Source organism: Momordica charantia (assembly GCF_013281855.1).
Source record: "Momordica charantia cultivar OHB3-1 chromosome 4 unlocalized genomic scaffold, Mcharantia_2.0 BLBB01000004.1, whole genome shotgun sequence".
Classification (NCBI taxonomy): Eukaryota; Viridiplantae; Streptophyta; class Magnoliopsida; order Cucurbitales; family Cucurbitaceae; genus Momordica; species Momordica charantia.
Genome location: NW_028275162.1, coordinates 13908610 through 13921553, shown reverse-complemented (window position 1 = coordinate 13921553; position 12944 = coordinate 13908610). Strand labels below are relative to the sequence as shown.

The window sequence follows — 12944 nt, the reverse complement described above, 5'->3', positions numbered from 1 at the left end:
AGATGGAGGATGAATCTCACAATCTAGACCGGAGATATATGCGAATTACTGCTATGCTCGTTTTGGTCCAACAAAAAAAACTTATTTTAAAAATTTGAGTATTTTTTAAATGTTGGAAGACATGTCGATATTTCGATCGACATGTCGTCATTTCGAGGTACTTAACACATTACACGCATAGAAAAAATAGATTTTCTCTCAATATCACGAAATTTCCTAATATCATCGACATTTTGCAACATATCTCCATTTTATCGAGATATTCAAAATATCGAACAAAAATATTTTATACTGAAACAAATATTTTACAAAGATTCAGCCCAATCCCTACTATAAAGCCCAACCAACTTGTTAGGCCCAACCAGTGTTCAAAATGTCGATGTCGATGAAAATGTCGAGGTCCTAATTTTACGGACATGTCGATGTCAATGGATATTTCGGGAAAAATAATGGAATTTGTGGAAATTGATGGAAATTTTTTTGAATTAGCAAATAAAACTTGAATTGTAGCTTAATTAGCCTATAATTGATCACCTTTAACCATTAAATGTAAGAATATGACCATTTTACTTATGAAAATGTCGATGTCGATGGAAATATCGAAAAAAGATTTTTTCGATTAATGAAGATTGATGAAAATTATTTGAATATGTAAAGTAAACTTTAATTGTAAACTTTTGACTGCTTCTTTAGTGTTTTTCATAATAGGATTCATTTGGAAATGAGATAATTACCGACTTGGTTTCCAAACACATTTCTAAATTCTAATTAACTTGTACCTGTTTACCTTTTACCTACTTCTCTTTTCAAATTTGAATTTACACCTTTTTCAAACACATTTTCAAATCAATCATCAATCCAACTTTCCAATCAAATTTACACAATTTTCAAACACGTCAACCTCGTAATTGTGTCATTCATCCAAATTATCTACCAATGAGATCCATATGTGTTTCATATTCTACTCATTTGAGTAACTACCTTCAAAACTTTCAGTCTAGACCAAGGAGAACTATTGTAATTTATATGAAAGTTATCAAGATAGTACACTAGATCCTCTGAGATCATCTTTTTGGTATTAATTAAGTTACCTATTCTACTTCAGGTTTCATCACTATTTGTATATAATAATATTTTATTTTTTAAAAATTCTAAGATTATTTCAATCTTTATATATGTCAATATTTCACATATATTTTTGAATTGTGTAACTAAGGACTAGATTGGATTAGGAATTATCAATAAAGCAAATTCCAAATCTTATTAGTTATACTTTATATCGTATTAAAATTCGAATGTTTCATTGAACAGACTAAGATTACAATCATCGAGGTTGTGAGAGTGGCATAGTAAGAAGAGGATGCAAATAAAATAACCTTAAATAAGAAGAGGAAAAAAAAAGACATGTCGACATTTGTCGACATGTCGACGACATAGGGGGAAAATCGATTTTCCCCCCTATGTCGATGTCGACATGCTCGACAGTCGACATATCCAACGACATGTCGACATATCCCTCGATATTTTGAACCCTGGACCCAACCAAGGTCTACAAAGCTGGAATTGTTTATCTATACTATATTAAAAAGTAAGGATTTGTGAAAAACATTTTTAGAGTATCTTACGTACCCTTCTAAATTAAACTAAATTACATAAAATGATGTTTCATAATAATTGATACCCTATCATTGAAAATTATAATTAAATTAATTTGTGCGTTGAAAATTATAATTAATTCATAATCTTATAACCACAACGATTTTATTAGAGTATCCGTTTCAATTATCTTTCAAATTCTTTTTATAAAAGATGTTTCAAATTCTTATAACGCACAGAATCCAATTTTTTCAACTCTATAAATTGCGGTGAAGAGAAGAGATAGGTACACATGACACTAAAATTGGTTCTAACTAAGTTCGTTGTGGTTATTTCCACGAACAAGATGGAAATCAACGGAAGGAGGCAGAAGTCGTACAAGCAAAGAAGCAATTTCAAAATTGAATTTCCAAAATCTCGACTCCATTGTTTTCATTCTTAAACATAGTTTAACTGCTCATAGTCCTCGCTCGATTGTTGTTCTCCTTCTTTCTCCTAGATTAATTTCGATTCGAGATGTGCAACGTCAGGAAGGTCTGTAATAGCAGAAAACCAACCTAAGTCCTATTTTGTTTTTTAGTGATGGATGAAAGAGTCCTAAAATTAGGATTTTCAAAATATGTAACATTCTATGTAATAAAAGCTCTTCATTTTTTTTAAATAAAAATGTCATTAAACCAGTGACATTTTAGTTATCTTGAATTACGTGTAATGTTATTCTTTTTCTCAGTTTTTTTTTTAAATACATATACAATGTCATTTAAATAATAAAATTTAATTTAATATATATTTATTCATTCTCCATCATATTTATATAATTATAAAAGAACTGCCATCTAAAAACTAAAAGCAGAAATTTTAATTCTTTATAAACTTTTATTTTAAGAAGAGTTACTTCTGTATTGTGAGTCTATATAACTAAAGTTATTTACGAAAATAATTTCACATGATAGGTTTATTATTTTATATTTTTAACAATAACAATACTCATGTATTAACATATTATCATTTTAATCTCGATTTAAACATCCTAGCCAAATTTTAAGATAAAAAAACATATATATTTTTAAATTATAAAAATTATTATACAAACATTTCAAATTTAAAGGAAAAGAATTTTCAATGACTCTACTTTGACATGATAAAAAAAATTAAATAAATAAAATATCGGTGTTTATCTTCCTCAATATATTTTTTCCATTAACATTTATATCTATATCTATATCTATACTATATTAAAATGAGAGGATCTTGAGAAAACATTTTTTTGACATTTTTAAAAATTTACAAAACATTTCACTTACATTTAATCGCTATTAATATAACTTATATATTTAATTTTGAGTCATGAAGTGTAATTTGAAAAGTTAGAATAGTAAAATACCTTTAATTATATTATAATTAATCTAAGGATACCAAAAATCTTGAAATCTCAAATATATATACATATACATGTATATTTACTTTACACTTATTTATTGCTTTAAAAGTTATTTCGATGGTACGAGTTGAAGTAAAATTTTGAATATAAAACTTTTACCTTTTAATTTCTAAAAATTTAAAGATTTTATATTTAACTATAATTAATTATAGAATTTTATATATTTTAGAATTTGAAGGAGCTTTAGAGCTCTTACATTCTTTCTTATTATAAAAATGAGTTATTCCACAATTTTCCCACTAACCATACTAGTTGTATCTTATTTTCTCTACTTTTATTGTCTCATTTCTTTCCCTTTCCAAATTTCCTAAAAATCAAAAGCAACTCAAATTGTTATCTAATATATTAGGAGAACATCAAATATATGAAAATCTATATAATAAATTATCTTGCAATTATAAAGTAAGAAGTATACCTATTTTACTTTTAAAAAAAATACATACATTTTGGAGGAAGTTTACAATATGTACATTTTTTTTTTGTTTATTATAATTTTTTTACTGTTATAGAAAGAAAAATAGGGAAAGGACGAAGCGACCGAAGGGGAGTAGATGAGATAATGAGAGCAAAGATCCCTAAAAAATTCAGACTCCCTACTATAAGGTATTATGACGGTTCAACAGATCCTATCGACTATCTGTGTATATATATAGGGAATGGAGGGACCTCTACGGAATAACAGAAGCAATCAGGTACAGGGTAGGAGTCGACCTGTGACCTACCTCTTATTGTAAAATAAAAATCAAAGGAGAGTCTTGGAGAATATGTGCCTCGCTTCAACGAGGAAAGATTATCAGGACATTAATAAAGTTGGGAAGGCGTTAATTCATAGGGTAGAGGTTGGTTCCATTCCTCAACCTCTACGACGTGGGACAAGTCGAAAAGATAATTTTGTTTTTTTTTCTATTTCTTTTACTACAAATAATAATTTTTGTAACTTCTTTATTTTTACCTACTTTTATTTTCAAATTTAAATATATTTCTAAATCGATCATTAGTTTTCAATCAAATTTACAAAAGATAATGCACTAGATCATCCGAAGTCATCTTTTTTATATTAAATTTATTTGTTCTATTTCATATATCACCGTATATGATACATTTTATTTTTACAGTTTTCTATGATTGTTTCATCCTTTAAACACAGATACTATATATATATATAGATATATATATAAATGAAATTTAATTTAATAATTTAAATAATTCCCATTATACATGATTTTGCTTTGACGTTTTTATCGCAACGACATTTCCATAAGTATATTACTTATATATTTAGATATGATGGTTGAAAAAGATCCATTTTTGACTAATTATGCTACAATTAAAATCTTATTTATTAATTCAAAAAATTTGTATCAATATCGTCATTTTTTTTCAAAATATCGATCGACATCGACATATCTGTAAAATTGAAACCTCGACATTTCCATCCACGTCCGAAACTGTGTTATATATTTCATCACTCTCGGGTCATTCACTAAAAAAAACCCGTGCAACACAAGTAATAAACCTACTTTGGAACAAAGACAATCGGCTTTTTCTCTTTTTTTTTTTCTCTCTTTCCATTGAATTCTGAGTAGATTCCCAATTATGGTTGTGTTTTTTAGTTTAAACAAGTATGGATTTGGTTATGTGAATTTTGAAAGGTTGTACTTGATAGAAATTTGAGGGGAGTGGCATGCTGTCATCCTTCAACTTGACACAAATTAGTAAGAATGCATCACAAATTTGGAAATCTCAAATTGTTCTGTTCGGATCGCATTGGTTTTATTGATCTAATCTTCTCTTTTTAAAATTGATTTCATTTTTTCTGTCACTCATCGCTGAAGAGAAGAGAAGCGAAGATCATTCGCTAATTCTTTCAGAACTATCCATCTGATCTGATTATCCATGGCAGACACGCCCCAGAAGATCATCATCGACACCGACCCTGGCATCGGTATTTCCATTTCTACTTCCAATACTTTTACGAATACACCATCCTTGGCGTTTCTTCTCTCTTAAATTTGACCGAGATTTAAATTGCTTGCCTCTATTCATATTGGATTTTACGAATTTATCAGTAAAGCAACTGGGGTTTTACTCAACAGAAGTGGGTCGATCCCGTTGGACAGTAATTTTACTGATGAATTTCTATTTCTCCAGATGATGCTATGGCAATTTTTCTGGCTTTACAATCGCCAGAAGTAGAGGTGCTTGGATTAACGACTATTTTTGGTAATGTTTATACTACTCTTTCCACAAGAAATGCCTTGCATTTGGTGAGTAATTGATGAATAGATTATGATAATTGCTCTTTAATCTACCTATGCATAAGACTGTTTATCTCCTACTTTTTCAGTTCCCATTTGTTAATTATCTGATATTAATTGTTTTTTTTTTTAAAGAGAGATTAATCATTTGTTTGTTCATCAGTTGGAGATTGCTGGTAGGACTGACATCCCAGTAGCTGAAGGATCGCATGTCACGATAACTGTAAATTCATTTTCGATATTGAGTTGCGCTCTCTTATATGCTACTTGCTTAGTAGAGTTTTGACTGTTATCAGTTTCAATAGGACTTACCTCTGTCAAGCTGCTTGCTATAACCTGCCCATTCTTCATTGTTTTTGTCCAACACTAAACTTGAAAGATAAATCTGTGGACATACAAATAGTTAAATATCTAAGTTGGCGGGACTGTTAAGATCTTAATTTATTTATGGAAATGTCGATATTGATGTAATTTTGGGAAAAAGAATGGAAATCATATAAACTTATACAAAGTCGCTTGGATTAATAAATAAAAAAAATTAGATTATGAACAACACTATTAGTATGTAATTTATATATATATATATATACATTTGTTAGTACAGTATGTAATTTATGTAGCTTGATAGTTTTCCATATCTCATTTGATATTTTCATGACTTTTTGAGAAATAGACATTGTCTCTTCATATCAATATTGAATCCTGTGAAAATATTGATATGTCATGGAAATTTTGCGCATATATAATCTGTGAAAGTGTTTGGAAACCAAATTTGTGGTTACAATAGAATAGCACATATCACTCTGTACATAATACTAAGCATATTACTAATGTCAATACCCAATTATAATTATCTTTTTCACATGTTGGTGTGGCACTGTCAATGCAAAAATCCAACTCATGGATCATTGAATTTTCTCTCTTTTTTCTTTTTCTTTCATGATGTTTGTTAACTTAATATCTTATTTCTATGAAGAATGGAACAAAACTTCGCGTTGCTGATTTTGTCCATGGGATCGATGGACTTGGCAACCAAAATTTTCCACCTCCAAAAGGGAAGCCAATTGAGCAGGCAGCAGCTGCATTTCTTGTTGAACAGGCAAATCTTTACCCTGGAAAGGTCACAGTGGTGGCGCTAGGACCACTTACAAATATTGCATTGGTCGGATTCTAAATCCCTTGACAAAACTTTTCACATTATTACAGTACAATTTACCTGAATAAGTTTGATATAGGCTTTGAAACTAGATCCTGCATTTCAAAAGAAAGTCGGGAAGATTATTATCCTTGGTGGTGCATTTTTCGTAAATGGAAATGTAAATGCTGCTGCAGAAGCCAATGTAAGTTCCTTTTACCTTTTTAATACCGCAACAGGACTTGAGAGTTTATTGTCTGCTTCCTCTGTCACCATTTTTCATTTTGAAACCGTTTTTTTTCTACCTAGTGCTTCCTACTGTTATATGTATTCTTATGATAAGGACATCCATGAAACTACCAAAGAGATTTATGGATTTGGATAGACCAATAGTCCACAGCTGTAAAACAGAGGAGATTATACTGCTCTTTTATTAGCTTGCATTGAAATTGAAGAAAGTATCTAAAATCCTTCATAGAAAGCCAAAGAGAAGTTATGAAATGGATTTTTTTCCCAACAAGGTCACCATTAAAAATTCATCGCTCAAAATTTTTAATTTTATTCTCTTCCAAATTGCCTCCAAAAATGCCTCTAGCTGCAGTAACTTTACAAAGTCATAAAAGGTTGTTAGCCCTGTAGGGATTTGAATAAAGAACCCCTCAAATGTATGAAGAAAAGCTGAAACGATAAGTTTGCACTGTATGAAGATGATATATTTGACCCCTTTTCCCTTTGCCAAACAGCTCACCATGTATACTTTAAGAGAAATGTAGAAGTTCTTATTTTGGATGCCATTTTGAACGTATTTTCTCTAAAAACTGCCACTCCTTAGAGTATTTGATGATTGGGCATTCAAGGCTACCTTGAATATGTTGGCCTTTGGGGCAAAGATTTTGTCACGGACTTCTAATGTAAGGCCTGTATTATAAATGAAATGGATGTTATTCATGTTATGTAACTTACATTGTATAAGTACTTTCTCCTTTCTAGATTTAGTGTAAAAGTCCTTTAATAAAATTAATTTTTATATGAATCAATGTTGCAAATAATTTATTATTTAACATATTTTTTTAACAAAGCACCAAAATAAATTACCTTATTTTTTATGAGGAATTTCATGTTGAAGAATATACAGCAGCCAGATGGATTTACATACTGAATTTCAAATGATTTATTTTAATTTCTTATTTAGATTGGAATTTTTATTTGTATGATTCTGTAAGTGGTCTCTAAGAGTAAGAATTATAGGTCGATTTACTCTGATCAAATTCCTGGTACTAAGGTAGGATTTATTCTGACTGAAATCTTTGTACTAATAGCATTGAGCATATGGAGGTAACTTTTGAAACTTATTCTTTAGGTACTGATACCACAACTAATACTGATCCTTCTATTGCAATTAAAAATGAAAAAGATGTTCAAGTGTATATATTCATTAAACTCATGGTATTACCCCTATCCTACAACAGCGTACCCATCTTCCTTAAAAAGTTTCCTTTTGCACCTAAACTATATTAGTTTTCTGTATTCTATCACAGAAAGGGAAGGGAGAGAGGCCATGAAAGTTAAAATGGAAGCTTTGGAGAAAAACAGAATTTTGAACTGGTAGAAAGAGAATAACCAAGAAAAGAATGTGTAGAATTTTTGAGATATCATAAAATAGATGGTTTTTGAATCTCGAGTGGAAAAGTCCAAATTGTGGAGGATATCTGTTTAAAGAAATCCCAGAGATGAGAGGATGGGGGATTTTGTGAATTATTGAAACTGCTCGAAGGAAATGGTGTGGTGGATATAGGTTTGAGAGAGAATACTTGAGAATGGTAAATTTCAAGTACCTCTTTTATTCTTTTATCTTTAAATACTATTCTAGTTATTTGGTATCTATCATATTGATCATTGAAAGTAGATATAAGAGGGTGGATATGGCTGGATTTTCAAGTAATTCTTTGTGCAAGGAAGTAGCAGGTGGCATTACATGGAAAAAGAGCTTTGTTTCAGCCTTGTGGAAATTTAAATGTCCCAGAAAAGTTAATATTATGGTCTGATTAGCCTTTATGGAAGGATTTAATTTGGCTAAAACACTTCGTGATAAGGGAAAAGTTCTTTGGCAGACTTATTTTTTTGCTATAATGTGGGATTTATGGATTGAGAGGAATGGTAGAATTTTTAAAAGGGTGGAGAGGTCTTGGGAAGAGGTGTGTGGAATATTGTTAGGATTAATATCTCTTTGTGGGCCTAAGTTGCTAAACTGTTTTGTAATTATTAGTTGGGACTTATTTTTTTGGATTGAAGTCCGTTTGCTAGTCAAAACTTCTTTTGAGGAGTTGGTTTTTTGTATGCCTTTATATTTTCTTCACCTCCTTGACGAAATGTTGGTTACCAAAAAAATATTTGGCTAAAAGGCTTCGTAAAAGACGGCCTTAGTCTCTGTTTTCAGGACTATAAAAACATGAATCATTTAATTTTACTCGGAAAAAACAACATTTTTATGCCACTCTGCTGTGGGGGTTTGAGGAAGAAAGCTAAAATTCTTTGGATTAACTTGGTTAAAGCTACTTTATGGGGGGTTTTTGGAAAAAAGAAAGCAGAGAATATTTGATGAAAAGCAAGCTTTGTGAGAAGAGATATTTGAAATAATTAAACATTAAGCGGTTTCTTGGTGTATAAAATATTCATTTGAATTCTTTTTGGGAAGCTTCTTTGTAATGGTTTTCAATTCTACAATACTTTGATCTTATATTTGTTGGGAAAGGCTTCTGGTAATGTTATAGGATGGTGTGTGCTAATTGTTTGTAATTAGGAAATTTCAAGTGGCGGGATCTAACTGTGACATATTCTTAAAATAACATTTCACTATTCAATGATAAGTTATTTTGTTTGAAAAAGAAGGCAGTTTATAGATTGGAGAATTACCTAGAGTTTGGTTTAGAAGGTTCATTCATCCAAACAAAATAAAGGGAATCTACCCGTTGTTAATCAAGCATTTTTATGTTCGGGGAGTACTTTTGTTTCCAATTCATTTTTGAAGTTTGGCTGTGGAGAAATATTGAGAAATATTTTTTTTTTTGGGACAGGCATAAAATCTCATTTGGAATTTCTTGACAAACCAGATAATATCAGAAACTTCCTGTTACTATTTTATCTGTTTCTAAAATTAGTTTTCACATGGTGAAGCTTATAATGAGGTTATCTTTGGCATTCCATGAAAGATTACATTTGCCATTTGGTACTCCTGATATTTAGACGAAGCAACTTTAATATAAAGGATTTAATTTCAGATCTTCTAACCCTTAAGTTTGAATACTTAGATATTTGGGGATCCAGAAGCTGCAGATATGGTATTCACAAGTGGCGCAAACGTGGTAGTAGTGGGGATAAATGTCACACATCAAGTTGTCTTGACTGGTAATTTCTTTTTAATTATACGGAACTCCCATGTTCCACGACTATAACTTAATAGCATTTTGTTTCACAAAGTGATGTTTATTTTCCCTTGAATTTGGCCATGCTGTGTGTTCACGAAACATTTTTAGAGGACGATCGTGACAAGTTGGCAAGATCGGATGGGAAATTTGCCAAGTATCTCTGCAAAATTTTAGACGTTTATTTCTCTTACCACAGGGATGCGTATGAGACAAAAGGTGAATCTATTGAACAAATAGGGTCCATAAGAAGCCCACAGATTCAGCTGCACGTAGTGTGACTTATATTATTGTTGCTTGCTGCTGATATGCATGTAGGAGTTTATCTCCATGACCCGGCCACCGTACTTGCAGCCGTGGACTCCTCACTTTTCACATACACAGAGGGCGTAGTTCGAGTTCAGACGACAGGCATCACAAGAGGACTCACAATTTTGTATAACAATCAGAAAAGGTAAATGTGTGGAGTTAGCTATTTCTCCAATTTACTATTACTTATCAAATGCTTTGTCCTATATTATAAGTAGGTAACTGGTTATCCTTTGAACACCAGGTTTGGTGAAGTGAGTGAATGGTGCGATAAACCCACTGTGAAGGTAGCAGTCACAGTCGATGCCCCGGCCATTTTGAAATTGGTAATGGACCGACTTATGGACTCGTAGAGTATGTAAGAGTTCGAATAAGAGATTCCATATCCAGAAATAATGTTGTGTATTTTATGACTCAAGCTTAGACAAGTTCTGGTTTCATGGTCCATTGAACAATTATAGCTGTCTCGCAGTTGCAGTACAACCCCCATACAAATAAAATGTTTCTTGGACGTCTGCTGGTCTCAGTGAATCATCCTTCTATTGTTTTTCATCTGTAATGGATGCAATCTTTTCTGATGCAGAGAATAGGTTGATGTAGAAGTGATTTTTGGCTAAACTTTAAAGTTTGTAAAGAAGTGTCCTAATATATTTACAAACTTTGAACAGGTTTTAACTGTTAAGATTTGACCAGAAATTCAGCCTGAAAAAAAAAATGAAAATTCCAAGTTCTTATTATTTAAGCCTTCAATTTACATTTCTGCTACAAAGGTGAGTGTTAAAAAGGACATAATTTTACATTGTAGTATATTTCTTTTCTTTTCTTTTCTCCTAAAGTCAACCCTTGTATTTTATCTTTGTAAAAAAAAAAAAAAAAACCTTCTACTTTGTAGGTTTACTTCTTGTCTTTCTTTCATCATTTATTAAGTAGTCAATGGCTATATTTTTTTCTAACCAGAAACAAACTTTTCCAAATTGATAATATGAAAAAAAAGAAAAAAGTTAAAAGATACAATGTCTTAAAGGAAGCGAAAAAATGAAGAAAAGCAACCAAATATAGGAACCAAAATACAAGGAAATGTCAAAAAGCTAAAAGAACACCTGCTGAAAAAACTTTAAACAACAAAGCTTGCCAATCCAAAATGACTATCGAGGAAACCAAAACAACCGTCCTTAAAGCTTACCTATTCAGTGATTGGAACTAGGGTAATGCTTACATCTTCAAAATATTTAAAAAAAAAAACTTTGATTATCAAAACAAGAAGCCTTTTCGACTACCAAAGTGTTTATTTGACTGCTCATTTGTTGATTTAATGATACTATGGCTGAGAGGTGAGTTACTTTTTTGTATCTCTCCTCTTTTCTTCATTAACCTTAGTGAGTGCTTCTTTTTTCCAAATAAAAAGAAGGAAGGGGAGGAATAAAACTCATTAGCGGCAGTAAATCAAGGTTAAAACTAGGTTTGCTATCAACCAGATCGTCAGTGAGTGCTTCTTTTTTCTGAAATAGAAAGAACTTTTAGGCTACCCTCTAGATTTTCATTCAAAGCTTCAGATTCATATTTTCTATTACCAGATGAAAACCCTTAATGAGACTCTTCATCTGACAATAACAAATGAAGCCTTTGAACATCTAGCACATTTTGAAGATCTTGCAACCAATATGTTACTGGAAATAATTCTCACTTGATTACACAAATGATTGATACAAGGCTATATAAATAGCAGTCACAAAGAATAAACTAAAAAGAAATTCTTGTCTATTAGGATAAGGAAATACTTACCTATTAGAACAAGAAAACCCTTTCTTTAAAATAAAATAAACTATAATTTAACACTCCCCCTCAAGCTGTTGAATAAATATTTTCCATTCCCAGCTTGTTAACCAAATGCTCAAAGTTGTTGTTGTTCAATCCTTTTGTAAGAATATCTGCTATTTGATTATTTGTTGGTACAAATGGAATACATATGAGGCCGCTATCTAACTTCTCTTTTATGAAGTGTCTATCAACTTCAACATGCTTGGTTCTATCATGTTGAACCAGATTATGTGCAATACTGATGGCAGACTTGTTATCACAATAAAGTTTCATAGGCCCTTCCCATGAAATCCTCAAATCTTCTAAAATTATCTTTATCCAGAGTAATTCACATATACCTAATGCCATTGCTCTAAATTCTGCTTCTGAACTTGATCTTGCAACTACATTATGCTTTTTGCTTCTCCAGTCAGTAAGTTTCCACCTAAGGAAGTACTATAGCCAGAAGTTGATTTTCTATCATCTATTAATCCTGCATAATCTGCATCTGTATAAACTTCTAGATTGAGTTTATCGCTTTTCTTAAATAGTAATCCTCTTCCAATAGAGTTCTTCAAATAGTGAAGTATTCGATATACTGCTTGAAGGTGAACTTCTTTTGGACTATGCATAAATTGACTCACCACTCCTACAACATACGCAATATCTGGTCTTGTATGAGAAAGATATATTAATTTTCCAACTAACCTCCGGTAAGTTTCCTTATTTACTGGGGAACTCTTTTTAGGTGCACACAGTCTATGGTTTTGATCAATTGGTGTTCCCATTGGTCTGCTACCAAGCTTTCCTGTTTCAGTAAGTAAGTCAATCACATATTTCTGTTGTGATAAGAATATGCATTGTTTAGAATAAGCTACTTCTATCACAAGAAAATATTTCAGTCTTCCCAGTTCTTTAACTTCAAACTCTTTGATTAAACAATTTATCAGTTTATCTTGCTCATTATTATCATTGCCAGTGACGAT

The 12944-nt window shown here is 31.2% G+C and overlaps 1 protein-coding gene across 2 annotated transcripts; it reads left to right on the top strand.

Moving 5' to 3' along the window:
- Nucleotides 1–4569: 4569 nt before the first annotated feature.
- On the top strand, nucleotides 4570–10676 carry URH2 (uridine-ribohydrolase 2). 2 transcript variants are annotated; one of them, XM_022298882.2, is made up of 10 exons: nucleotides 4570–4752; nucleotides 4878–4982; nucleotides 5189–5304; nucleotides 5459–5518; nucleotides 6272–6457; nucleotides 6531–6635; nucleotides 9739–9835; nucleotides 9964–10071; nucleotides 10171–10306; nucleotides 10406–10676. In XM_022298882.2, exons 2-10 carry the CDS (start codon nucleotides 4934–4936, stop codon nucleotides 10512–10514), a joined length of 966 nt encoding a protein of 321 aa, XP_022154574.1. In that variant the 5' UTR covers nucleotides 4570–4752; nucleotides 4878–4933; the 3' UTR covers nucleotides 10515–10676. The 2 variants fall into 2 exon arrangements, with proteins under 2 accessions (XP_022154574.1, XP_022154572.1); XM_022298880.2 differs by having other exon boundaries at nucleotides 4873–4982.
- Nucleotides 10677–12944: the final 2268 nt, after the last annotated feature.